We start from the raw sequence: 27,005 nt of genomic DNA, 5'->3' as shown, positions 1-27,005 counted from the left end.
CCATACTGGCCCATTGCGCCTGCGCACGGAGTGGTGCATTTCGGGATGTGTAGTTTTCCCCGGCAGGACCGTGGAAGTCGTGGTTTGTGTGCGGCCTGGCGCGGGAGGCTCCGCCACCGGGATCAGTAAGTGTGTGACGTCGGGGTAGGAGGGTGTGACCCAAATTCCAACAGCTCTTTGGGGTGCTGCGATCTCGCGGCCGGCCCTGCGCTCGATTTTTCCCTCCTAGACAAAAGTCGGCGGGCGCCCGGTCGCGCCGGGGCGGGGATCCGGAAGGTGAAGGCCGCCAGGCCCCACCGCAGGGCGCCCCAGCTGGACCCAGCAATCGGGCGCCCTCAACCCGCTGAGCAGCGTGTTCCGGCTGGCACGTGGCCCGGGCGGGGCCCATGATTGGTTCAAGGCTACGGTGTTGGTCTCCGGAGGGTCTAGGGGGACGAGCAATCCTCTGGAATGGTGGGGGAAGCGATGACAGCCCCCGGCCCTCATCCTCCGCTTTGGGGATGCGGGGGTGGGGCGGGGGGCAAGCGTTGCTCCCTGAGTGTTGGGGGGAGGGAGTGGGGAGAGGACCCTGAACTGGCCCCCGGGTTACCCAGGAGGAGCTGAGGCCCAGAGAGGTTCAGCGACTCGTCCAGGGTTGCACAGCGAGCACAGGCACCGACGTTGCCCTCTGGGGCCTGGGCTTCCAGCAGGCAGAGACGCAGACACTTGTCATCGCTTCTTGGCGGATCCCTGAAATGTTGAGTTGTGGAGTCTGGGCAGCTGAGATCGGGCAGGGCTGGCTTCTTGAAGGTCAAGGACCCCGTGTAGAGGGCCAAGTCATGCCCAAGGTTCACCTGGCAGCCCCCTCCCTGGACTTACCCCTCCTTATGATTGGGTGAAGGGTTGGGTGAAAAGGGTAGAGACCTGGAATGAGAACAGCTTCAGAAAGTTCAGACAAAGGGCGCAGCATGATTAGTGACTGGAAGGAGACAGCAAGCAGTAGACTGATGCTTGAATTTGTTAGGTGTGCCAAGAAGAAAAAGTATGAATAGATGGTGGACGACACATTATCCATAATGCTTTAGTTAGTCTAATCAAAATAAGCGAATAGCTTTTTTGTTTCTAAGAGAAACCTGACAAAGGAAGACAGGGTATTTTTGCAGTGAAGGAAATAGAAATATTGGGAGTTGTATCTAAGCCACTTGTTACTTTTGTGTTTTAAGCTAAGATCGTGGATAGTTCCAGGGAAAGTTAAAAATTTCCCGCACTTCATAGATTTTATTCCCCTTAAAAACGTCCCCACCTTGTTGGCTTTTGGAGTTCAACCCTCAGATACCAGCTGCCTCTTTTCTAATATTGCATCAGGTGTACATATGGCAGCAGAGCAAATAGCTTACTGATACTTTTAGCTTTTTTCTTTTCCTTTGCCAAAGGCTCAATGAAAATGGCTGGCTTGGGCATGTAATTGAAGGGAGGTGGGGAAAAGTAATTCAGAGGGAGTGGGTGGGAATGAGCAGGGCAGATCAGGGTGGTTCACCCTCTTGACTCCCACCTCACTACAGCCCTTCTGCTGCTATTGCAGATTGACTCTAAATATGTTTCTTTCCTAAAGAGCTTGAATTTTATCACTCCAGGTATGAAGTTGAGGCAGCTGCCAGTATATTTTGGCAGTCAGGTTCTGTGATATCAGAGAGGATGGTGAATTGTGAATTCCAGAGTTGCAGAATTGTTCTTTAGATTCTGATTTTTTAAAAACTTTGATTCAGAGGATTAATGACTTACCCCAGGTCATATGCTACATCATGGGTACCACCAAGAGTAGAGCTCAGATCTCCGGTTCTCCTGGTCCTCAGGCTACTGATCTTTATTCCCTGCCCTGCTGTCTTGGAATGACTGCATTTTGCCCTGGATGTCACTAGCCTATATCCTTCAGCTTGGCATGTCTGGTCATGGAAGGGGAGAGATTTAACATGACAAGAATGGCTGACATTCAGTGCTTTCTGTGTGTTGGCCATGGTGCTTAGTGTTTACAGTCTAATCTGCAAGAGAATTTACAGACGGGCAAGTTGAGGCTGAGAGAGGCCAAGTGACTTGTCCAGGGTCACACTGCTAGTGAACATAGCACGTGTTTTCCAGAGGGCCAGACCTCTGGATGGTTTTTCATTCATTTCCTCCTGTAAGATCGTTGGACCTATTTCTCGTTCTTGACTTGGGGAATCAATATTCTACGTACATCAATTCACTGGGTATGCAGTTTTGTCTCAGAACATTTTCAGGGAACAGCCAGACTCATCTACTATATCTGTATACAACTCAATTAAAGCTGAAATTGTAAAAATAAAATTTATAAGACCTTTAACATTTAATATACAACATAGCTATTCACTAAGAGTATTAGAGATACTCAAAGTGAAAATTGTAGCAACAGGTTATAGCATGTTAGGAGCATATTTCTTTAGGGCAGGTCAGAATCTGCTGCTCTTTAAAGACAAGTGGGCCATTTACACATGAAGGTAACGAGCACGTTCAGCCACCATCGTTACAGTTAAACAGAGCTACGATTTAAATTCCTATCGCTACCTTATCTGACTTTGAAGAAGTCATGGGGAAAACTTGGCTACCTTGTGCCAACCGCTAGCTTGTTTTCAAGATATTATAATCTTGAATAGATGGGAGATCTTTGTAATTGAAAGTTTTTAAAAAAAAACATCTTGCCTGAAGTTCATCTTATCCCCATACTAAAGGCCTCTGACATTTTTAGCCACTTTTCTTAATTATGACGGTAAGTACATTTCAAGAGAAGTGTTTCCCTGACTTTTGAATGCAAAGCTCTCTGCCTGTGTCAGGATAGTGCCAAGGTTAAAGCCCTGGAGCCAGACTGGATGGGTTTGAATCCCAGGCCAACCTGTGAGACCCTTGATGTGTTACTTAAATTTTATGTCCTCTCTAAAGTGGAGGCAGTAAGCTGTTTCATGGGGTAGTTGTGAGAGCTAAATGCCTTAACTCGTCTAAGCACTTTAGCCACTTTTTTGTGTCTGACACAAAAAAGTTAAGCTATGATTATTGTGCTATAAAGCACTGAATTTCAGAAAACGTAAGGGCACTGAACACGATCTGCTTGACACCTTTCTTCACTTACACATGGGACTGAAGCCCCAGCGGGAAGTCATTTACCAGAGGGTGTAGGTTCTTCATCCAGAACTCAAGTCTTCTTGGGGTACGTGTCATATTCTAAGAGTAGTGACCTACAAGGCCTTGGAGCGAATCCCAAGGCTTGGGCTGCTGGCCCTGCCTTCTTACTTCCATATGCCACGGTATGGCATATGACCTGGGCTAAGTCATTAACCCTCTGAACCAAAGTACTGTCATTTAAAAAATCAGAATCTAAAGAACAATTCTACAACTCTGGAATTCACAATTCACCATCCTCTCTGATATCACTGCCTTCCCCATCTTCTACTAGGTCTCCCTCAAGCTTTGGAGAGAATTCTGCACCTGAATTGCATCCGACAGTTTATCTGCCCTATCCCTTATTCCCTTGCTCCCAGATCATCTTCGAAAAACCAAATTGAACTTAATTAACACTCAGAGGACTTGACAAAGACACTCACTGCCAAACGAGCTTGTGTTTCGGTCTGGAGACAGGTGGAGGGACGGATTTTAGACTTGGGCTCTTAGGTCCACAGATGAATGGGATGGGAGCCCATGTTCCCTCAGGAGAGGTGCTGTGCTGCTGGGGGCTACAGAGAGCTGCTGAGGAGAGCTTTCTGCTCAGCAAGGGCCAGTCCCGTCTGGGCCCTCACCCAGCCCATCCACTTCCCACCAGTCTCTCAATCGCCTTGTCAAGGACACAGCCCACCTCTCTGCGGAGTTTGCTTTCTGTTCACATGCCCTCTCTCCATCAAAGAGACATCTTTCTAAGGTGGTCTGCCCTAGGAACTCCAAATTGTCCTGTTTCTTCCTGCCCAGATCAGACCTTCCAGCTCCCTGGACTTGACCTTCCAGCTGCCTCTCATGTACTTGTCTGTTGGGGGTTTGTGTTGATCAGGAGTGAATTCACAGTCTACCATGAACTGGAAGGTGAGTATAGTTTTAAATATTTATGGCTTGGGGTCTTTTTCTTCTGATTGTGAAAATTCAGAATAACAGTTCTATACAAGTAGACTGATTAAAAAGAAAAAGTAGGTGAAAGCATAATATTTATGTTTCATTTTAAGTTAAAATGTAAATGTACATTTACTCACTGGACTTCTGGAAGAAGGCCAGGCCTTTTCTTTGAGTGTACATTCACTAACTCAAATCTTCCTCACTTTTGTTATAAAAACTATACCTTTAAAGCTTTACCTGCAATTTTGCATTGTGCTTTCTTTTTTCATCCTTTTTTTTTTTTTTGTAGAGATAGGGCTCCACTATGTTGCCCAGGCTGGTCTTGAACTCCTGGACTCAAGCCGTCCTCCTGCTTGAGCCTCCCAGAGTGTTGGGATAACAGGAGTGAGCCACCGCACTCGGGCCATGTTGGTTCCTTTAAAGTAGATGCAGTGGACTGAATATTTGTGTTTCTCCAAGTACATGTGTTGCAACCATAGTGCCCAGTGTGATGATATTTGGAGTTGAAGCTTGTAAGAGGTAATTAGGTGATGAGGCTGGAGCCCTAATGTTTGGAAGAGTGACTGTATTAAAAGGGCTCCAGAGCGCTCTCTTACCCTCTTTCTGCCGTGTTGGGGGTACAACAAGAAGCCAACCGTGGGCAGTCTGGAAGAGGGGCCCGCTAGAACCCCCCTGTACTGCACCCTGATCCTCAGGCCTTCAGCCTTCCGAACGGTGACAAGTACCTCTTCAATAAGCCACCCAGTCTGTGTTCCTTTGCTCTAGGAGCCTGCATTGACTAAGACAGTGGATTAAGACCTTATGAGCGATGCGCACACAAAATCTTTCCAGCGCTTCACACTCTTCCCTAACCTTTTACAGTTGTCTTGCCAACAGCACTTTTTTTCCAACTCAAACTTGACTCTTTCAAAGCAGTCAACTTAGTTTTCGTAAAAACTCTTGCTTTACAGTCATATTTCACAAGTGTGATGTTTAAATAAGTTATGGAACATAACTTAAACATAGCATCAAGTACAACTTAAATAAACTGCTTGGCGAGTAAACACACCTGACCCCTGTGAAACATCAGATTCAACTGGTGGGAGCAGAAGTTCAAGGGCAGCCAGGGAGTAGGTCAGCAATCAGGTTTCACCGAGAGAAAGGAGAAGGTCATTGTAAGTCCCAGAAGTCAGTAAGGTGAGATGGAGGTTGTTTAAGAGAGCAACCACTAAAATAATGTTTATCGTAGTCACTTTGCAAAGTCTAAAATCAAGCAAAAGTTGTACATTGTCTCACCATCTAGAAATGGCTACTATTAACAATCTCGGTATATTCACTTTTTCTGTATATATGTGTGGTGTGTTTTCATACATAGGATCTTATTATACGTGTTTTTTCAATTATTATAAGCATTTTCTTCAAAACACCCAGTGGTTTTCTATCGCAAGGAGAAACTGGAAAGGTCTGGAAGCAGGATCCGGGAGCCAGGAAGGTAGTTTTCCCATCTTCCCCAGCTCTGTGGGGCGAGGGGCTTGGCAGGCCCTGCAGGAGGGCCGAGGGCCCAGGAACTGGTGTAAGTTAAAGATGCAGAGTGAGTGTTCTGTGAAGGGTTGGAAGATATAGGAGAGTTTGTTTAGAATGCCTTGAGGATCAGAGCTCACAGTGGAAAGGCTGGGAAGCAAAGAAGAGGCAGTGAGAGGATGGAGAGGGGAAGGAGCAAAAGCAGTGTGGGCCGAGGTTTAGGGAGGCCATTCACCCACTGCAGTGGCTAAGTCAGTAGAGGAGAGAGGCAGTAACTGGTACTAAGGGCTAAGGTTCAAAGCATTAAACCTAATGCCTCCAGGCGGTGTTTCTCACCCCCAAGCACCAGGCAAGGATTTCGAGCCGACTCCAGAGTTTCTGATTGGGTAGATCTGGCGGGGGCCTGAGAATTTGCACTTCTCACAAGTCCCAGGCGGTGCTGGTGCACTGGTCAAACGCAATGCATGGGGAGTTTTCCTCTTTAATTGTGGAGTGACACCAACCCACGTGACCACTCGGGCCAGTCTTGCTTGTGACAGTTTTTTCCGCCATCAGGAACAAAATCTGCCCAAACCTTCCCAGCTTCCGCACCGTGGCTTCCAGGGAGCAGCTTTGTGTTTAAACACAGCCCCATCTCATGTAGTGTTAGAAAGGAATGGCCCTAGGCCGGGCACGATGGCTCATGCCTGTAATCCCAGCACTTTGGGAGGCCGAGGCAGGCAGATCACTTTGAACTCAGGAGTTCGAGACCAGCCTGGACAACGTGGCGAAACCCTGTCTCTACAAAAAAATACAAAGGTTAGCTGGGCATGGAGGTGCGTACCTGTAGTCCCGGCTACTAGGGAAGCTGAGGCTGGAGAATTGCTTGAGCCTGGGAAGTGGAGGTTGCAGTAAGCCAAGATCACGACCCTGCACTCCAGCCTGGGCAACATAGTGAGATCCTGTCACAAAAGAAAAAGAAAGACATGGCCCTGATTGCAGAGAGCTGCAGAAGGTGGAAGGTTTGGTAGCCCCCGGTGCGTCTGGTGGCCTTCCCCCTCTGGCTCAGTGGGCCATGGCCGGCAGTGACAGTCTACAATGCTACCTGTGCATTAACAACAAGTGTGGCCCCATTATTTAAAAACTTAGTTATTCCCGGCTGAGGCAGGCAGATCACGAGGTCAGGAGATTGAGACCATCCTGGCTAACACGGTGAAACTCCATCTCTACTAAAAAATACAAAAAATTAGCTGGACGTGGTGGCGGGCGCCTGTAGTCCCAGCTACTCAGGAGGCCGAGGCAGGAGAATGGTGTAAACCCGAGAAGCGGAGCTTGCAGTGAGCCAAGATCGCACCACTGCACTCCAGCCTGGGTGACAGAGCAAGACTCTGTCTCAAAAAACAAAACAAAAAAAAACTTAGTTATTCCCATTTCACAGGTATTAGGGTTTTGTTTTTAAAAGTTAATGTAGATCTAGGCCAGGCACGGTGACTCACCCCTGTAATCCTAGCACTTTGGGAGGCTGAGGTGGGAAGATCACATGAGCCCAGGAGTTCAACACCAGCCTGGGCAACATAGTGGGACCTCAATGATTTGCTGTCTAGGAAACCAATTTGCTTTCTAGGAAACTGATTTGCTTTCTAGGAAACCGATTTGCTTTCTAGGAAACCGATTTGCTTTCTAGGCTCACCAGGATGAGTATTAAAGGACCAGTGAGTAGGCAAAGCTAGGAGCAAAACTGCAAATTTATTTTTTGGTCAGCCAGCTTTGTGGGGGAGGGGTGAGGTCCGTCGGTCTCCGGCAGGGGAGGCGGAGGGAGTCACCCGGTGGAGCTCTCTGGGGAGGTTCCTAAAGCAGTCCTGACAGGAGTGGGGGCTGAGGAAGTTCGCCCAGCTGCCCGCTGGGAGCAGCTTTTATGTCCTGGGCCTGGGAGTGGGAGGGCAGTGGGCGGGACATAGGCGGGTCGCCGGCCGGGTGGTAGGCGTGGCTAGGCAGGTTCCGGTTTTTCTCCATCGGAGGTCGGGTTGCACCTGCGCAGTCGACCTGTGTCTTTCCCAGGCGCGGGAAAGTTGACGGTGAAGAACCCGGAACTGCGCCATCTTGCCTCGGTTCGTCCAAACACCCATCTCTACAAAAAATCAGAAAAAATTAGCTGGGCATGGTGTCATGCACCTGTAGTCCCATCTACTTGGGATGCTGAGGTGGGAGGATGGCTTGAACTTGGGAGGTCAAGGCTATGAGAAGCCTTGATCATGCCACAGTACTCCAGCCTAGTTGGAGTCTCAAAAAAAAAATTCATGTAGATCCAGTCTACCCTGGCAGCATTCATTTTCCTCCCTGAAGGTCTGTATGTTTCAAGAGATGTAAGGGATTTGTTAAAAGGAAATTGGAGAAAGGGGTTTCATACCACTGAAGGTTAGTGCTTAAGAGTAGGCAGGAAGGGGACTCTGGAGCCCTTGGCTTTACCCTAAGAATGTTCTTGACCCCTGCTGCCCTTGTGCTGCATTCTTCTCAGTCCACACTTCTGCCTCTCGCCGTGCCTCTCCACTGCCTGTAAAACAAAGTGAACACTGAAGCCTCCCACCAGCGTCTATTGGCTGATGTGTTTTCATTTCTACGCGTTTTCTAACCTCTGGATGAGAGAGTGCATTCCTGCAATTGCTAAAGCTAAGTTTCCTATTTGGATTGTAGATAGCTATGGGCAGTAATGTGGTCTTCATTATATTAATAATAGGGCCCCGGCCAGGCGCCGTGGCTCACACCTGTAATCCCAGCACTTTGGGAGGCCGAGGCGGGCGGATCACGAGGTCGGGAGTTGGAGAGCAGCCTGACCAACATGGTGAAACCCTGTCTCTACTAAATATACAAAAAATTAGCCGGGCATGGTGGCACGTGCCTGTAATCCCAGCTACTCGGGAGGCTGAGGCAGGAGAATTGCTTGAACCCAGGAGGTGGAGGTTACAGTGAGCCGAGATGGTGCCATTGTACTCCAGCCTGGGTGACAGAGCAAGACTCCGTCTTGAGAAAAATAATAATAATAATAATAATAATAATAATAATAATAATAATAGGGCCCCATTGGTTTATTCAGAGAGACTGAGAAAGCTGGAACAGAGTAGCTTTTCCCAGTGTGAGTCAGTGCGTCAGGTAGCCTGGAAAATCCCAGTAAACAAAAAGAAGTTTATACAACAACATTCTTTTCATAGCTGGTTTGTAGGCATGGCACCAAACCTTCACCTCTAAAATGCAAACCTTCAAGGAAACAGGATTTCAAGGTTTACTGGAGGGATGGGATTAGTCTGGGTCTGAGGGAAGAAGAGCCCGGAAACGAAATCAATGTTTAAAGCTACTTATATTTACCAGAGTAAAAGGTTGAAAAGTTTCACTTTCGGAACTTTTTCAGTCTTTTATACTGATGCCAGAGTGATCTTTCTGAAGTGCATGTGTTGTGCTTATTCTTTACTGTTAAAACAATTTCATGGTTGAAAACTATTAGCTAATTACTGAGTGTTCTTGTGTTCTTACTGTTTTAGTAAAATTAAAACGATTTAAATATTTGCATCCCTGCCTCCTCCCATGATTTTCATTGTATTTCTATCATATCATGCTATATCCCTTCTGGAAATATCCATACATAACCAGTTAAATGATTTCAGAGGTAGCGAGTCCACTTGCCTCTGGAAAATTCAGTAGCCGAGCCAGAGTGTATTTGCAGATTGTAAATGTGAAGTGGATGGGTGTGAGGAATGAATCATACATAGTACAGGACAGTGTGATGCTACAGAGTTGGGCTTTGGAGCATTTGGAGCTGGGTCGGGCCCTGCCTCACCGACTGCTGGCCTCCCCCGCCTCTGCATTTTCTCAGCTCCCCCACAGTCAGGGCGAGCCATCTGCTTATGGAGGTGGCTAAGGGCAGAAGGGAAAGAGCTGCGTAAGGCAGTTTGCACCCCGTGAGTTCCCAGTCAATGGCAGCTGATGCTACAACTTCTAAGTGTGAAATCTACATCTAGTTCTGAGTCATAAAGAGTTTCGATGCAATCATAGGAACATTTATCTACATACATTGTGATTTCATGAATTGCAGTTTCTTGAAAATCAGGCTTCAGTGGAAGGGAGACTGGCCCTGGGGGTTAGAATGTACTTCCAACTGGCTCCTCACGAGGGAGCTGTGGGACGCCTCAACCTCTCAACCTCCAGGAGCTCTCCTTTCCTTGCTCATATAAACAGCGGGTCGATTAGGTCTCCTTGAAAGTTCTTTCCAGCCCCCTGGTTCTGTGAGCATGTTGTACACACTAACTAGGTTCAGATCACCTTCGGTTAGACTCTAAGAGGGAGGTGCACATGTATCCCCCGTAGTGGAATCTCATTCGTCTTTCATATAATAAGTGATTGGCAGAAATAAGGATTTCATTGGGATAAAATCCTACCTGGTCCTCTAAAATAATGATTGCTCAACCAAAGCCTACCTTTTCACTATTTGGGAGGGAATTTTTAATCACACAAAAAGTACATAATTATCATTGAGGTCATACTAACCATGTGTATGGAACTAATATTTGCTTTGAGGTACTATTACAATATATAGACTTTCACAAAAAAGACCGACTAGTGCAAAGAGTGAGTAATTCAAATCCATAGCTTTTCCCTAGACTTTATTTTAGTGAATGGGGTTGCAAGAGCAGTTAGGAAGTAGCTACGTTTTAATGTTTTGACTTCTGTTGTGTTTTATTTTACCATCAATTGCCATTGCTAATGAGTCTCTAGAAGCAAAAGAAAATCCCAGAGTACTAAAGCTGCAGTTTCCAGAAGCAATGTCTGATTCACTCTTACTTTGCAGATGAAGGGGCAGGAGCTCAGAAAGCAAGAAAGAAAGGAGCTCATTGCCTGACACAGGTCACACAGTCAGTCGGTGGCAAAGTAGAGCTGTGACCCAGGCCTCCGGGCTCCAGCTCCTTTCACGATCTGGCTGCTGCCTCAGAAGCAAGGGCCTGGGTGATCAGCAGGTTGCATGGTTGAGCTGTGAGAGACCAGAGTTATCATGCCTGTAAATGACTGGTGAGCCCCTCCATGAAGCCAGTCACAAGCAAGCAGCAAAGAGCAGAGCTGTAACTTGACTGTTGGTCCTATGTGGATAGAAACCTTTTCTGCCTGGTCTCCCATGTAGCCCCAGCCCCCTATCCTCGTGCCTGTTGCAGAACAGGTGCTAAGTAATTATCTGTTGACTGAAGGAACATAAAAGAAACCTCCCATGTCAGTGATGAAACATTTAGTTAACATGGCTTCTTTCTTCTTGAAGGTTCTTGAGCACGTGCCTCTGCTGCTATATATCTTGGCAGCAAAAACATTAATTCTCTGCCTGGCATTTGCTGGAGTGAAAATATACCAAAGAAAAAGGTTGGAAGCAAAACAACAAAAACTGGAGGCTGAAAGGAAGAAGCAATCAGAGAAAAAAGATAACTGAAGGTCAGTCCACAGTACCCGGCCTAGCAAGTGGGAGCTGGCCAGTGGGTTGGGGTGACCGACCAATGAACGAGAGAGGCCTGAGACTTCCCTGTCCTTCAGGTCTGAAGGGCTGTGTGGGGGCGTGTGGCCTCACCTGTTCTAAGGTAGAACTGCTCCATAAAGGGCCAGGTGTGCAGATCCTGGTCCTGGGATCTGAGTGCTGCTGAGCCAAGGCGCACGGAGGATTAGTTCATCCTTCTCAAAACCTGCAGTGGCAGTGGTTCTTGACAGGTATCGGGTTAAAAATTGAGGACTTAATGACAGCTGTGGACCTTCTTCCCAGAGAAGCACACATGCTAAAACCATCTGCATTTGTGTGTGGGGAGAAGTTTGCAGAAGTGAGGAGTCCAGGAGTACAAGACCAGCCTGGGAAACACAGCAAGACCCCTTCTCTACTAAAAATTGTTTTAAAAATCTAGCCAATGTGGTGGCATGCTTTAGTAGTCCTAGCTACTCGGGAGGCTGGGGTGGGAGGATTGAGCCCAGGAGGCTGAGGCTGCAGTGAGCCGAGATTGTGCCACTGCCCCATTCTAGCCTAGGTGACAGAGTAGGATCCCATATCTTAAAGGTCATTTGAAATTCCAAGATTAAGAAACCCTGTTATCTTTAAGATAAAGTCTGACTCCATGGTATGACAAATAAATCCCTTCCCAGTCTGGTCTTAACCCAGACCTCATTTGCCCCTTCTGTCCACTCCCCATCCCCCTGCAGGCCATTCCTCTGCCACCATGGCCTTTGGCCTTGCTTATTAGGTTCTTCCCAAGGACCTCCTCACCAGGCTTGAGGGTGCAGTCATCACTGTCACCAGTGCCTATCACAGTACACACTGGCGGGCTTAGAACATACTTGGGGAGTTACAATACATCCAAGCACCGGAAAGTTACTGTTAAGCCCCTGTTACAGATTTCACACATCACAATTCACAATTACCTTGATTCCAGTGTGTTGATGCTGTTTCTTCACTTTGCAGGTTGAGTGCTGTATTTTAAAAATCAGAGGATTCAGCAAGGTGTGGTGACTCATGCCTGTAATCCCAGTGCTTTGGGAGGCAGGGGTGGGAGGATCATTTGAGCCGATGAGTTCAAGACCAGCCTGGGCAACATAGTGAGACCCTGTCTCTACAAAAACTTTAAAAAAAAAGCTTAGCCTCACACTTATTGGGTGTGGTGGCGCATGCCTGTAGTCTCAGCTACTCCAGAGACTGAGGTGGAGGATGGCTTGAGCCCAGGAGTTCAAGGCTGCAGTGAGCCATGATCACACCACTGCACTCCAGCCTGCGTGACAGAGCGAGACCCTGTCTAAAAAAAAAGGATTGAAATGTGGTGGTGGTGGGGTTCTAGGTCAGTGGTTTCCAAACCTGGCTAATGATCAGAATTGCCCAGGTGTTTGTTTAAATGAAGATTCCCAGGCTTCAGCCCAGAGAGGTTCCATAATGGCTCTGGTTAGGTTTGGGTGTCTGGGTTTTTTGTTGTTGTTTTTAAGATATGGGATCCTACTCTGTCAGCTAGGCTAGAGAGGTGCAGTGGCTCAGGCAGTCCTCCCACCTCAGCCTCCCGAGTAGCCAGGACTACAAGATCATGCCACCACACCGGCGAGGTTTTTAAAACAATTTTTAGTAGAGAAGGGGTCTTGCTGTGTTGCCCAGGCTGGTCTTGTACTCCTGGGCTCAAGCGATACTTACACCGCAGTCTCCTGAAGTGCTGAGGTTACAGGCGTGAGCCACTGTGCCCAGCCTCTGCTCTTTTGAAAACCCATTAGATAATCCTTAGGTTGTCTTCTCAGCAACAGGTAGGAAACACTGGGCTAGGTGGCCTCCCAAGCCCAGCACACTCTGAGATTCCATGCTTCTGTCAGTAGGAATACCCTTGCAGTGCCGTCAGGCTTGTTGAGGCTAAAGGCCTACTGATGAGGAATAGTAGCAACACCTACTGAGTGGTTATTCTGTGCTGGGGACTTTGCTAAGCATTTCATGCACAACTGTGTTATTCAGCCCTGATGACTCCGTGAGGCATGTTCAGATTGAAACAATGGCTCACTGTACATGGTGAAGAAAAGAATCAGAAATCGATCCCAGGTCAAATGCGTTCAATCAGCACGGCCAAGCCCACACTGCACTACCTTCCCGAATACAGGCAAGTGAGCTCGTAGGGATGCTTCGCTCTCTGTTACTCACCCCTTCTGGCATCTGCTCACTTGCTGGTCCTCAGTGAACTGTAGGCTTTTGCTAGATAGAAGAAGTTACTTTTTTTTTTTTAAAGGTGTTTTATTGACTGAAATTTAGGAGTAGGCATTACGATGGGGAGGGGAGAAATTAAAAAGGGTGAGGGAAGGCAGTTTAGATTAAAATGTTGCTGATTGAATTTATATTCCTGACAATCCCCATTTTGTGTGCTAAACTGATCAAAGAAGAAAAGATGAGATGGAAGATCATAAAGTCTTGTCCCTCCCACAAACATCACCAGAGACCTGCAGTTAAGTCAGGGCTGGATGGCTTAGAAGCGACTCAGGGAGTTGGTCTTCCTCTGTAGGCTGGCAGCTTCTTAAAGACTAGAGACTTCCTTCAAACTAAAAGGGTTTTCAGGTCGAGTGTGGTGGCTCACGCCTGTAATCCCAGCACTTTGGGAGGCCGAGGCGGGTGGATCACTTGAGGTCAGGAGTTCGAGACCAGTCTGGCCAACATGGCAGAACGCTGTCTCTACTAAAAATACAAAAATTAGCTGGGCGTGCTGGCTCGCACCGGTAATCCCAGTTACTTGGGAGGCTGAGGCATGAGAATCACTTGAACCTGGGAAGCAGGGGTTGCAGTGAGCCGAGATTGTGCCACTGCACTCCAGCCTGGGTGACAGAGACTCTGTTTTAAAAAAAAAAGTAAAAAATAAAAGGGGGGTGGGGTGTTTCAGATGGAAGGGAAACTGATGCTAAAAATACATTCGTTAATAAATAGACTTGAGCGATCATCTTGAGTGGTGTCCGCTTGTTAAGTTTAAATGGCTGAGCAGAGGTCTCTATGCTGAGCAGTAAACCTCAGGTATACTCTTATCAAACATTTCCTACTCATCCCTTTGGTTTTCCCTTCTAGATTCTGCCATGTAAATGTCAGCTTGAGTGGACTCCAGCTGAGAAGAAAGAGAAGAAATACTTAATTATTGAATAAATTGTCAGAGGATAAACTCCCAACCTAGACCTTGCATTTACAATAGTGTGAATTTGTCCATGTTTTTAAAGGAACCAGTCCTGGCCAGGTACGCTGGCTCTTACCTGAAACCCCAGCACTTAGGGAGGCCAAGGCAAGTGGATCGCCTGAGGTCGGGAGTCTGAGACCAGCCTGGCCAACATGGTAAAACCCCGTCTCTACTAAAAATACAAAACTTAGCCGGGTGTAGTGGTGCACGTCTGTAATCCCAGCTACTCAGGAGGCTGAGGCAGGAATTCTCTGCTTGAACCCGGGAGGTGGAGGTTGCAGTGAGCCTAGATCACACCACTGCACTCCAGCCTGGGCAACAGAGCAAGACTCCGTCTCAAAAAAAAAAAAAAAAATTAAAATTAAAATTAGAAAAATAAATAAAAGAACCAGTATTTTGTTTACTAAAATAGAATGCCTTTGTAAAAAAAAAGGTGTCGTGCCTTTGGAATAAGTCAAATTGTATATCTCTTTCTCTTTCTCTTACACAGCACCCTCCACCCCATGTTGTAAAGGGGAGTGGTTTGTAAACCCACACCTGCCCCACCATCTCAAGCTGGGGGTTCCCAGGTGAGAGGCTTCCACAGAGGACAAGGTGGTGCAGAAACATCTGCTGTGGAGGTGGGGTCCCTAGCACTGGGTGCCTCAGCCAGCTACCCCCAACCCCAGGCCCCCTCATAGGCTGCCCTCCGTACCCTCCTTTCTCCTCTTTTCCTCCCACAGGTGCCAGAACCCTGTGAGAGTGTTTCAGAGTGTTTTCATTGTTAGGGTGGAGGGAGGCTGTGTGCGTCCAGGTGAGCTGGCCTCTGGGGGGAGTCGTGGGAGCCCACCTGTGTGCCTCAGGAGTCCAAGGCGGGGGATCTGCTGACCAGTAGACACTCATGTGCTAAACACAAGTGCTTTTGTAGGCTTTGGGATTTAAAGCTACACTTTGGAATTTGTGGAAGATCTGGCCATCTTGGAAAATTAGGTAGAAGATGACGTAAGGACTGGACTAAACCACTGATCATGCCAGCGGTGCCTACGGCTTTTCTGTTGTTTGTTTTTGTTTTTTTTTTTTTTTTGGAGATGAGGTCTTGCTATGTCCCCCAGGTTGGAGTGCAATGGTAAAATCATAGCTCACTGCAGCCTCGAACTCCTGAGCTCAAGCTATCTTCCCACCTCAGCCTCCCGAGGAGCTGGGACTAGGCCCTGCTAATTTTTTTATTTTTAGTTGAGACAAGGGTCATGCTGCACTGCCCAGGCTGGGTGTAGGGTTTTTGTGAAGAGCGTTGGGAGTTTTGTTTTTGCTTTGTTACTTTTCCTATACACTCTTCGACCACTAGGGGGAGATGATTAATCACTAATTGAAGGGATTTTGTTTGTTTTTTATGTTCTGAGTTTTTTCGTTTGTTTTTTTCAATAAAGAAGGAGTTTAACTGAAGTAAGGCAGGCCACGCAGGAGATGGAGTTATTATTTCAAGTCGGTCTCTGAAGGCTCAGAGGCTAGGGGTTTTCAAGGTGGAGTTCTTGCTGTCATTCCACTTCTTAGGTACATGAAGTCGGTAGATGTGTAGTTTGATGTTAAATTATTGGCTGGATGCATGCACCGCTGGTTGTAGAGACTGGTAAAGCCCACTAGCAGGACCCCACCTGGACCACAGCGATCCCGCAACCCTCTGGACCATGACCGAGAACAAACACAAAGGACCTGAGATGTGTTGCAAGGCCAGAAGCCGACATCCGCATTCTCCACCCACGGAGAGCCCCAGAGTCCCTCATGCACATCCTGCTCGATCATATTACACACATTCACACATTCCGAACACATTTGTTTGGTTTTCACGCTTACAACATACTAGAAACAGGAAGGAAGAAAGACTGTCAGCAGCAGAAATACCTTTGAGCAAGAGGGACGGTCTTTGAGAAGCAGACTTGAGCACTCACCGTGTGCTCTTCATGTGCCAGACACTGCAGCAGCCACAGCGTCCCACATGGGATGCTGCATGTGATGATGTTATGCTCCTCGTGATGACCTCAGGCATGAAGAAGAGGTTCAGCCGTTTCACAGTCTGTTTAACAAGTGCATACATAACCCAGACGTATATGAGGAATCTCAGAAACCAAATAATTCAAAGAGTCTGGGATTCTTTCAAAAGGGTTGCCTCTGCCCAAGCTTTCTTCAAATTCTGTCTGTAGGGGAACGTAGCTGTCAATATCTCATTCCCGAAGCCTTCCAGATGCTTGGATCTTTAGAGTTCTCTCCCTCACCCTAAGCTGAGTACACAAATGTTCCTGGAGGTTTGCTTAGTGCCCTGCTCTGTGCCGGGCCCCACAGGCAGAGATGGCAGGTACCCAGGCCTGACATTGGAGAGCTCCTGCGCCACTGCCGGAAACACACGCACCAGAGAGCTCCTGCGCCACTGCCGGAAACACACGCACCATCACACCGTGAGGGAGCTCCCCCCGTGCAGGTCTCATCTGTGTCACAGTGAAGCCCTCTAGAGGATGGACCAGGGAGAGTCTAGGAGAAGAGAAAGGAGGATGGATTCTCAAACATGAGCAAGCAGGAGAGACCATTTAAAATGCAGACCCTGGCCTGGTGGGGTGGCTCATGCTTGTAATCCCAGCACTTTGGGAGGCCGAGGCAGGAGGATCACCTGAGGTCAGGAGTTTGAGACCAGCCTGACCAACATGGTGAAACCTTGTCTCTACTAAAAAAAAAAAAAAAAAAAAAGAAAAAATTAGCTGGGCGTGGTGGTGGGCGCCTGTAATCCCAACTACTCGGGAGGCTGAGGCAGGAGAATTTCTTGAACCCGGGAGGTGGAGGTTGCAGTGAGCCGAGATCGCACCACTGCACCCCAACCTGGGTAAAAGAGTGAGACTCTGTGTCAAAACAAAAAAACTAAAAACAAAAAATAAAATGCAGACTCCTGGCTGGATTCCAGGTCCAGTGCATCAGAACCTACGGGAGAAGGACCAGAAATTTGTGATACAAACATCCCCAGGCAATTCTTGACCCTCCTTTTGAGACCTACGCTGTAAAAGATGGGTAGAGGGAGAGGCAGCAGGAGCCCAGCCTGGGAAGGAGCCATGGGGGTAGCGGGAGGAGGGGCAGGAGAGAGTGTGTGCGGCAGCAAATCCTTCAGCCCTTACTCCCCAAGAACTCACAGCAGCCTCCACGGAGGGTAATGGTATCATTATCCCCTTTTCGCAGATAAGGAAACTGAGGCAGAGAGGCCCTGCCTAAGGTCACCCAGCTGGTGGGAGGCAGAGACAGGCACCAGCCCTCATGGTCTCACTGAGACTGGACTTTTCACAGCTGTGCTGTCGAGTCTGAGCCAAGTAAAGAGAGGACTAGTGAGAGTTCTTGTACTTCAAAGTCTGGGACATAAAATCTTCAAGATGTCAGCGTCAGTGACACGATGGTGACAGAGGCCAGCATTGCTGGAAGGATCCTTAAAAGGGACAGAATGGGCCCTTCTTCCTCCCTTTCTCCTTTTTGGCTGCTGGAATACTAATGCAATGGCTCGTTCCACAGCCACTTTGCACTAAGAGGTGTCTTTGAGACCTGAACGAAGTCTAGGAAAATGGAGTAAAAAGATAGGATCCTGGGCTCTCAATGACTATGGATCCATTATTTCACCCCTGAACTGATACCTCGATACTTCTTATTTTTGGTGGTGTAGCTTCTATTTCGTTGGCATCTCTGTGATCTATTCATAATTCACCTGTTTTAGCTGAAACATGGAGCCAGATAGAGATGGGCTCAAGGGCTTCCTGATAGGAAGACTTGGATTCTGGTCCCGACCCTCCTGTTACTACTGTTATGTACGTGGTTAGGTACAGGTTAGGCCCCAGCCTGGCCTTTGTAAAATGAGCTCAATGATCACTACCCTCCCGACTGTACAGTGTTCATCTGAACTGAATGAGGTCAAGCATGTAAAGATGGTTTGCATGTGGCAGGACAATCACAAATGGAAGGGTGTATACTGCCTGGGTGGGCAACTCAGCCACCAGTTGGCCAGGCAGGGGCTCCATCCAACCCAATTGGATTGAGCCAATGGCCAACGAACCCCATTTGCTAATTTACCTCTTGGCTTCTTCTAGGGACAGCCCTGTTTCCTAATGTACCTCCACCTTGGAAGCCACCCTGGTCCGTGGGAGGGAGAGGGGCTGTGGGTGTTAGTGATGGGAAAGGTCAGAGAGGATGGGACGTTCCATCAGCCAACCACTCAGAAGGAGAATAGCGCCACCAACATCAGGAGCTCTCCTCTAGTGACATGTCTAGAGATACGTGGCTCAGCCTGGCGTTGCTGCATGTGGTCACCCGCTCTTGACTAAATACAGTGCTCTAAATATGGTTGCTCCCAAACAGACTGTGGGCTGTCCTCACCAGCCGTCCTGTCCCACCCCCACCAGAAGAAACCTCCTCTTGTTATTAATTCCCTAACCAATTGCAGATATTGCAGATGGTCTTAAAGGAAATTCCAGAGAACAAAGTTTCCTCTGATCAAAGTATCTTAAGATGTGTCTACTCTCATTAGATGCCAGTGATAAAAAGGAACAAAAGTTTTTCTCAAAGATGTAAAGGAAAGGAGATCAGTGATGATAGGTCTAATTGTGGACATGTTTGCTTCGACCTTAGCATGGACCACTCACTCAGTGGGTGCCAGACACGATGCAGTGGCTTGGCGCAGGTTATGTGATACTGTGTTTTGTTTGTTTGTTTTTTGAGATGGAGTCTCGCTCTGTCATCCAGACTGGAGTGCAGTGGCACGATCTCGGCTCACTGCAACCTCTGCCTCCCGGGTTGAAGCAATTCTTCTGCCTCAGCCTCCTGAGTAGCTGGGATTACAGGCATGTGCCACCATGCCAGGCTAATTTTTGTATTTTTAGTAGAGATGGGTTTTTTCCATGTTGGTCAGGCTGGTCTCGCACTCCCAACCTCAAGTGATCCGCCCACCTTGGCCTCCTAAAGTGTTGGGATTACAGGTGTGAGCCACTGCACCCGGCCAGGTTATGTGATTTTTAAAGTCCCACTGTATTTTATTAAGGAGTTGACTGAGCCTCAAGGAAGTAAAGCAACTTACCCAGAACATACAGCTACGAAACTAGAAACTCAAGATTCCAACTAGGTCCATCCAATTCCAAAAGCCCGGTGAATTTTCTGTTACTTTCTATGGGAAGTTTTCAGGTTTAGTATAAAGCAACATTTCTTAATTATGAATACAATCTTATGTAACCAAATTGCACATTAAAGCGTAGTCCTTTTGATCCTTCTTTCCTCTTTTTTAATAGTTTTACAAGGCCTCAAAGGAATAGAACTCTAAATCTGTTTTACTAAATTGCTTTAGTTTTCAAACAAAAATAGCTCCTGTTGGTTTATCTTTAGCTGTTAACCTAAACACATTCCTTTTTTTATCGCTGCAAAATAATGTGTATTTAAAAGATATTCTGTCTCCTCTTTAATATTATGTTGAAATAAAATTTTCTGGTGTCCGGGGGAGTTGACCATTTTGGCGACTGGTGTCTCATCTGAGGTCAGAGGTGAGCCTTGCAATGTAGAAGTGATGGGGGTGAAAAAGGAAAAACTCAGCTTCAATAACTGAGCTAAGCACGGTGGTGAGGAGCACAGGTTTCAGAATCTCACAGCCCTGGTGCCGTGCCAGCACCTAGTTTCCTTACCTGTGAAACAACTGACAGGATTAAGAGAATTAAATTATAGTAGTTGTGCGTTAGTGGCGAGGCAGCATGAATAATGGCTCTAAGTGTGAGTTCTGTGTTGATTCTCTCTGTGCCTCAGTTTTCCACATCTTTTTTTTTGAGAGGGAGTCTTGCTCTGTCGCCCAGGCTGGAGTGCAGTGGCACGATCTTGGCTCACTGCAACGTCCACCTCCAGGGTTCAAGCGATTCTCCTGCCTCAGACCCCCGAGTAGCTGAGATTACAGGTGCCCGCCATCACACTTGGCTAATTTTTGTATTTTAGTAGAGATGGGGTTTCACCATGTTGGTCAGGCTGGTCTGAAACCCCTTACCTCAAATGATCCGCCCACCTCGGGCTCCCAAAGTGCTGGGATTACAGGAGTGAGCCACCACACCCAGCACGTGTAGCTGTTGGTGCCTATTACTCCAGAACCCCAGGAGGCGTGGCATAAACGGGATGTAGGGCAAAACCCACTCATCTCCCAAAACTCAGGCCACCCACACATGGGCCTGCACTATGAGAGCACATTGAAGTGACCAGGGAAGTCTGAGTACCATGGTTTACTCTCAAGGAACTTAAATCCTAAAACGTACATGAAATCCTGAGGGAAAAAGACCTCACAAATACACTACACAATAGGAGCTGTTTCACCAGGTTAATTGCCAATGAGAAATGCAATATTTCTATTGACAGAGCAAGACTTCCTTTAGCACCTGTGGCTTGCTGAATAGTGGCCACCAAAGATATCAAGATTCTGTTCCCTGGAACCTATGAATGTTGCTCTTTATATGGAAAAAGGTCTGCATAGATAACCAAGTCAAGGATTTTCAGATGTGAAGATGGTTTTAGATTACTCAGGTGGGCCCTAAGTGCAATCTCAGGTGTCCTTGTAAGAGGGAGGCAGAGGGGGATTTGACACAGGATGAGAAAGTGGTGTGGCCACAAGCCCAGGAATGCCAGTGGCCACCAAAAGCTGGAAGAGGCAAGAAACAGGTCCTCCCTGGAGCCTCTGGAGAGAGTGCTGCCCTGCCGACAGCTTGCCTTTGGCTGTCTTGTCTGTCCTGTCCCATCCGTTTTATTGTCTTTCTCTCTCTCTCTCTTTTTTTTTTTTTTCTTTTGAGATGGAGTCTTGCTTCGTTGCCTGGGAGGGAATGTGGTGGTGTGATCTTGGTTCACTGCAACCTCTGCCTCCCGGGTTCAAGTGATTCTCCTTCCTCAGTCTCCCAAGTAGCTGGGATTACAGGTGCCCACCACCACACCCAGCGAATTTTTGTATTTTTAGTAGAGATGGAGTTTCATGCCAGGCGCGGTGGCTCATGGCTGTAATCCCAGCACTTTGGGAGGCCGAGGCGGGCAGATCGTGAGGTCAGGAGATCGAGACCATCCTGGCTAACACCCAGCCACCATGTCTGGCCCACTTCTCTCCTCTCCCTTCCCTTCCCCTCCCCTCCCCTCCCTCCCCCTCCCCTCCCTTCCCCCCCCCCTCCCCCCCTCCCCCCCCCTTCCCCTCCACTCCCCTCCCCTCCCTTCCCTCTCCTCCTCTCTCCTCACTCCCTTCTTTCCTTCTTCTTTCTCTCTCTCTCCCCTCCCCCTCCTCCTTCGCCCCCCTCCTTTCTCCCTTTTCCCTCTCTCTTTCTTTCTGAGATAGGGTCTCACTCTATCACCCAGGCTGGAGTGCAGTGGTGCAATCAGAGCTCACTGTAGCCTCAAACTTCTAGGCGCAAGCGAGCCTCCTGCCTCAGCCTCCTGAGCAGCTGCAGCCACAGCCCCTATACCTGGTTTAATTTCTGTTGTTTTAAGTCACCAAGCCTGTGGTAATTTGTTTCAACAGCTACGACAAACTAATATAGCACTGTTGACTGTCAAGTGAGGCCTGCAACAGTGGAAACTTTATAGTTCTGAGTGGTCAGCTGTTTGAGGTGTGATTAATCTCCAGGAAAAATGTTACCAGGATTCCCTTTGTAACCATGACAAAATGCTGCAGAAGTCCACCACTTAGTTGCTGAGAAGCACTGAACATTCGCCTTCATCTGACAAAGTCTTTCTGAATAATACAGGGAGGTTCAGGAGGGAAAGAAGGCAAGCAAAGGATGGGATGAAACTCCACGGCACAGTCTAATGACCTGCTGGGCTTCCTGGAGTTGGTGGGGAGATTGGCTGAATAAGTGGTCTCTGCAGACCCCCATGCATGCCACCCCTTTGCCCACCATAGCCAACTTGAACCCACCACTGTCATAACTTTCCAGGTCCTAATTGGGACCACCTACTCCCCTTGGAGTGTCCGGATGGAGTTTCCCCTCCGCGGATGCCCCTCACTCATCCTCCACCACTTTGCCGACAAGGAAGGAAGGATAATCGGCAGGAGGGAGCCTTGCTTGGTGACCATCTGGACGATACCTCACACATGGCCAGCTGGATGCCTGTGGATGACTTTGGTGGTGGAAACTGGTTGGCACGCTATTTAATTTGGGCTTTTTGTGGGATGACTGCACACTGGTTCTCTTTTTTCCTCAGACCTAAATTTTGACCACACAACCTTTCAGCCTGCTCACCCCTGCTTACCGCCATCCTCTGCTGGGTTAGACTCATCCTCCCCTTGACAAAGCCTTCAAAGCAGCCTTCACAAGGTAAGAGTCGAGACCCCTATCTTACCAATACATTTTAGTGAAACTTCTAGTAAACTCAAAGTGCTTGCCAACATCCTTAGGAACAAGTCAGTTCTCGCAGCACCCCTGTGGGGTCGCTGTTGAAGTATCTTTGGCTGCAGTGGTATGGAATCATCTCAACAGAGTTGACGGTAAAGACCAGACATGTAGCAGCCTCACTGCTTGTTGGAGGAATCGCCCTTAGGAAAATTTCCCAAGATAGTAGTTTTCCCATCTCCGTACTTTGCTGGTTAATGTTCTCCACTTGCTTGGGTTTATCCTTTCAATTCCTTTGCTAATTAAACTGCTGAAAAGTATACATTCGTAAGAATAGACACTGTCAATGGACTGCAAACAAAACTCTTTTCTGTTACTGATGATAAACCATTTCAGAGAAGACCAGGCTGAGTCTAAAGGGTTCAGATAATTACAAGGGGAAGGCAGAGAGAGTAGTTCATGGCCATAGGACTTGGCCACCACTGGGCAACACGCAATGCTTGCTAAGGTAACGACTGTAGGGATATGGCCCTCAGCCATATCCCTACAGGCTGAGAACTGGCCCTCAGCCTCTCTGTCTTCCTTTGGCCTCTGCTCTTCCTGCTGTCTTCTGTCTTTGACCACGATGACACACTTTCCGTAGGCCTTCCTCACCACATCACAGAACTCGGAGAAGAGGCTGTCTTCTTGTTTGATACACAGCTCATCTCTTAGGAACATCCGATATTTCCAAGGCACCCATCCTTGACTACCCGCAGCGTGCACAATACACCAAGTTGGGGTTTGTATGAAATATCCATCACTAATATCTTCCCCAGTTACTAGACTTTCTGAGATATTGGTTTCCCCAAAATATACAGTCTTAAACCCATCATACTGCAGTGTTCTTAGTGTTTTCAGATACTGGAGGCATTGCTTCCCCTTGATGCCATCAAATTGACTTCTGATAATGATGTTTCTTAAAAGAGGGCTTGCAAAGCGAGGCATGGTGGCTTCTCAAGTGTTTTTAAAAGCTTGTATGTCTGCATCTGGGGAGAGATGGCAAGTGGGGGATGATGACCTCATAAAGGGCTTTCTTACAGCGGTGCCAGTCCTACAGATACATTTCAGGTTTCAAAGCATCATGGAATAAATACTCATAAAATATGGAAATTGCAGATGCTACCCATAAAAAATGCTACTTTGACATCACGTCTGCAATAGGTCTGAGACAGAGGTTAGCAATCTTTTAATAGTGATGAGCCTACCCATTTGGCTTAAGATGGGGAGAAATGTTTACATTCATTTATCCATTTCAAAAATATGTACTGCCTACCTGCTGTACACCAGGCATTGTGCCAGGCACCAGGGGTATGGTCATGACACACCTAGGGAGTCTTGGACTTACATGTTGTGTGTCTGTGTATGCATAGAATTTGTGCCAACTGCCTTTCCATTTGCACAACTAAGAGTGATTTTTTCCAGGTGGCAGAAGGAAGGTATGGCAAATAGCAAAATAAAGCCAGTCTGCACACCTAGCTTCCACTGGAGCTTGCAGGTATTATTATTATTATTATTTTTTCTGACAAGGAGTCTCTCTCTGTTGCCCAGGCTGGAATGTAGTGGCGTGATCTCAGTTCACTGCAACCTCCACCTCCCAAGTTCAAGTGATTCTCCTGCCTCAGCCTCCCAAGTAGCTGGGATTACAGGAGCCCACCACCACGCCTGGCTAATTATTTGTATTTTTAGTAGAGATGGGGTTTTACCATGTTAGCCAGGATGGTCTCGATCTCCTGACCTCATGATCTGCCTGCCTTGGCCTCCCAAAGTGCTGGGATTACAGGCGCGAGCCACTGCACCCACCAGGAGCTTGCAGTTATTGAGCTAATTCAATACCTCATCTTGAAAGCACTTTTAATTTTATATACTCAGGCAAAATGACAGTTCGCTTCAATCTCTAACAGTCTCTTCAATTTCCTTTGTATTTTCTTGCCTCTTTAATCAGAGCTAAAGACGTTTCATAAAATGGGCATGAAGGATTCCCTCAAATGAAGATGTGGACAAAATGATTGGTCAGGTCCTTTGCTCTACTGTTGAATGGAGGAGGATTTTTTTTTTCTCCCCACACAGGGGTTTTCTTGGAGCTCAAGTTTGGACAACCCCAGAGAGTAAGATAATCTCATCATGGTAAAGTTAATAAGAAATATGTGGTCTCCAAACAGCCTCTCCTGGAGGCCAGGATCAGCAGGTTTGAGTGGATAATTGGCTTGTGGTCATTTTCTCTTAGAATTTTTCTTTTAGTAGTGGAAACTGTTTTTCAGATCAAATTTGGATGCCAACTATGTGGAACAGAAGCATGGCTGGTGTGATGGAATTGATCCCCCTTGTCAGCCACACCCTTTGTCTCCCCCTACCCCAAGGGACTCTGTGGCCTGGAACCGCAGTGTGAAATGCTATATAGTGCAATGAAGTCAATTCTAAGACAAGAGTTCTTTGCCTCTCTCATCTAATTTTTAGTTATGGAGATGAGACACTTGTTCAGAAGTATGGGAAAGTATATATAATTTGTTATTTTTTAGATGTGTATGTAAATATGCATATGTATGCAATGTGCTTATATTTTAACACATAAACAACATGAATAAAGCAAACACTCTAGACTTCTCCAAATGTATCTTGTTTTATAGTTTTCACTTTGGAAAATGTCAACATTTTTACATTAAAAAATATTACTCAGCCATAAAAAAGAATGAAATCACGTCTCTTGCAGCAACATGGACAGAACTGGATGCCATTATTCTAAGTGAAATAATTCAGAAACAGAAAGTCAGATACCACATGTTCTCACTTTTAAGTGGGAGCTAAATAATGTGTATACATGGGGACAGATGTAAAATAATAGACTTTGAAAGGGAGGTTGAGGCAGGAGGACCATTTGAGGCCAGGAATTTGAGATAAGCCTGGCCAACATGGTGAAACCCCTTCTCTACTAAAAATGCAAACAAATTAGCTGGACGTGGTGGCTGACACCTGTAATGTCAGCAGTTTGGGAGGCGAAAGTGGGTGGATCACTTGAGGTCAGAATTTCAAGACCAGCCTGGCCAACATGGTGAAACCCCATCTCTACTAAAAATACAAAATAATTAAGTGGGCATGGTGGTGCATGCCTGTAATCCCAACTACTTGGGAGGGTGAGGCACGAGAATCATGAGCTGAGATTGCACCACTGCACTCCAGCCTGGGTAACAGAGCAAGACTCCGTCAAAAAAAAAAAAAGGAGGAGGGCGAGGGATGAGAAATTACTTAATGGGTACAATGTACACTACTACACTCAAATCCCAGACAACACCACTGAGCAATCAATCCATTTGACAAAACTACACACCTGCACTTGTACCCATTAAATTTATACAAAAACAAAAAACAAAGGCAAATCAAAAAGGAAAATAAAATAAAATGATCTCTAAACAATACAAACAGTCACTGATGAACCTAGCTGCGTATCGTGTCAGTTCCAAAATCACACAGAGACAAATTGCTTTCAGATGACCCTACAACACAGTATTTTGATCATATATTCTCCAGGAGGGTATAAGCTAAGGACAAAGAAAAGCACATGAAGTCTTAGATGGTACCCAGTAGTTTTATTGTTAATAATGATGCTGGTATTATTATTTTGAAACTCATGTCCATTTCTCAGCTACCACTTGATATTAATTTTTTTTTTTAAGATGGAATTTTGCTCTGTCACCCAGGCTGGAGTGCAGTGGCACGTTCTCAGCTCACTGCAACCTCCACCTCCTGGGTTCAAGCGATTCTTCTGCTTCAGCCTCCCAAGTAGCTGGGACTACAGGCGTGAGCCACCACACCTGGCTAATTTTTGTGTTTTTAGTAGAGACGGGGTGAGAGCTGACACATTGACTCCTTCGGTGCTGTACTGTAGAAGGCCCCAAAGTCCTTGATCCTAGAAATTCACTCAACCAATACAGTTATCTGGCCAGGCCAGTGGCTCACGCCTGTAATTCCAGTACTTTGGGAGGCTGAGACAGGCAGATCACTTGAGGTCAGGAGTTCAAGACCAGTCTGGTCAACATGGTGAAACCTGTTGGCCAGACAGGTCTCAAACTTCTGACTTCAGGTGATCCGCCTGCCTCAGCCTTCCAAAGTGCTGGGATTACAGGTGCAAGCCACTGCACCCGGCCAGTGATTTCTAACCTTTATCAATCTGATAGACAAAAAGATCATTTCATTGTTTTAACTTCTTTAATTATGAGTAAATCTGGCAATATATTATGAAAGCAATGACAAGAATAATTTGATATAAAATGCACAAAATCAGACGTCCTCGAAGATCATTTTAGAGACAGCATGAAGTGGGGGCTGTGCTGGCGGTGGGGGCTGGGTGTGGAGAAAACCAGCCAAAGGAGGACTCATGGGATCCTGGAGCTTT

The 27,005-nt window shown here is 47.0% G+C and overlaps 2 protein-coding genes across 7 annotated transcripts; one reads left to right on the top strand and one right to left on the bottom strand.

Moving 5' to 3' along the window:
* Nucleotides 1-5: 5 nt before the first annotated feature.
* Nucleotides 6-25,229, top strand: SMIM11A (small integral membrane protein 11A). Of its 6 annotated transcripts, XR_002726134.3 has the most exons (8): nucleotides 7-125; nucleotides 3,949-4,059; nucleotides 10,862-11,028; nucleotides 14,147-14,309; nucleotides 22,449-22,561; nucleotides 23,220-23,357; nucleotides 24,041-24,113; nucleotides 24,561-25,229. XR_002726134.3 is itself a non-coding variant. In XM_023190967.2 (4 exons), exons 2-3 carry the CDS (start codon nucleotides 4,048-4,050, stop codon nucleotides 11,024-11,026), a joined length of 177 nt encoding a protein of 58 aa, XP_023046735.1. In that variant the 5' UTR covers nucleotides 6-125; nucleotides 3,949-4,047; the 3' UTR covers nucleotides 11,027-11,028; nucleotides 13,058-13,769. The 6 variants fall into 6 exon arrangements, 4 of the variants coding, with proteins under 4 accessions (XP_023046735.1, XP_023046741.1, XP_023046723.1 ...); XR_002726137.2 differs by lacking the exon at nucleotides 14,147-14,309 and having other exon boundaries at nucleotides 6-125; XM_023190967.2 differs by lacking the exons at nucleotides 14,147-14,309; nucleotides 22,449-22,561; nucleotides 23,220-23,357; nucleotides 24,041-24,113; nucleotides 24,561-25,229 and adding an exon at nucleotides 13,058-13,769 and having other exon boundaries at nucleotides 6-125.
* Nucleotides 22,585-23,663, bottom strand: FAM243A (family with sequence similarity 243 member A). The gene has a single exon (XM_023190935.2). The coding sequence runs from the start codon at nucleotides 23,561-23,563 to the stop codon at nucleotides 22,781-22,783; it is 783 nt and encodes a 260-aa protein (XP_023046703.1). The 5' UTR covers nucleotides 23,564-23,663; the 3' UTR covers nucleotides 22,585-22,780.
* Nucleotides 25,230-27,005: the final 1,776 nt, after the last annotated feature.

This window comes from Piliocolobus tephrosceles, chromosome 19 (assembly GCF_002776525.5).
Source record: "Piliocolobus tephrosceles isolate RC106 chromosome 19, ASM277652v3, whole genome shotgun sequence".
Taxonomy (NCBI): Eukaryota; Metazoa; Chordata; class Mammalia; order Primates; family Cercopithecidae; genus Piliocolobus; species Piliocolobus tephrosceles.
Note: the sequence above shows the minus strand (reverse complement) of the source record. Positions and strands in the feature narration are given on the sequence as shown.

Bases quoted from the DNA above. Each gene is read 5' to 3' on its own strand.
- FAM243A (XM_023190935.2), bottom strand. From the start codon at position 23,563: ATGCCTCGCTTTGCAAGCCCTCTTTTAAGAAACATCATTATCAGAAGT.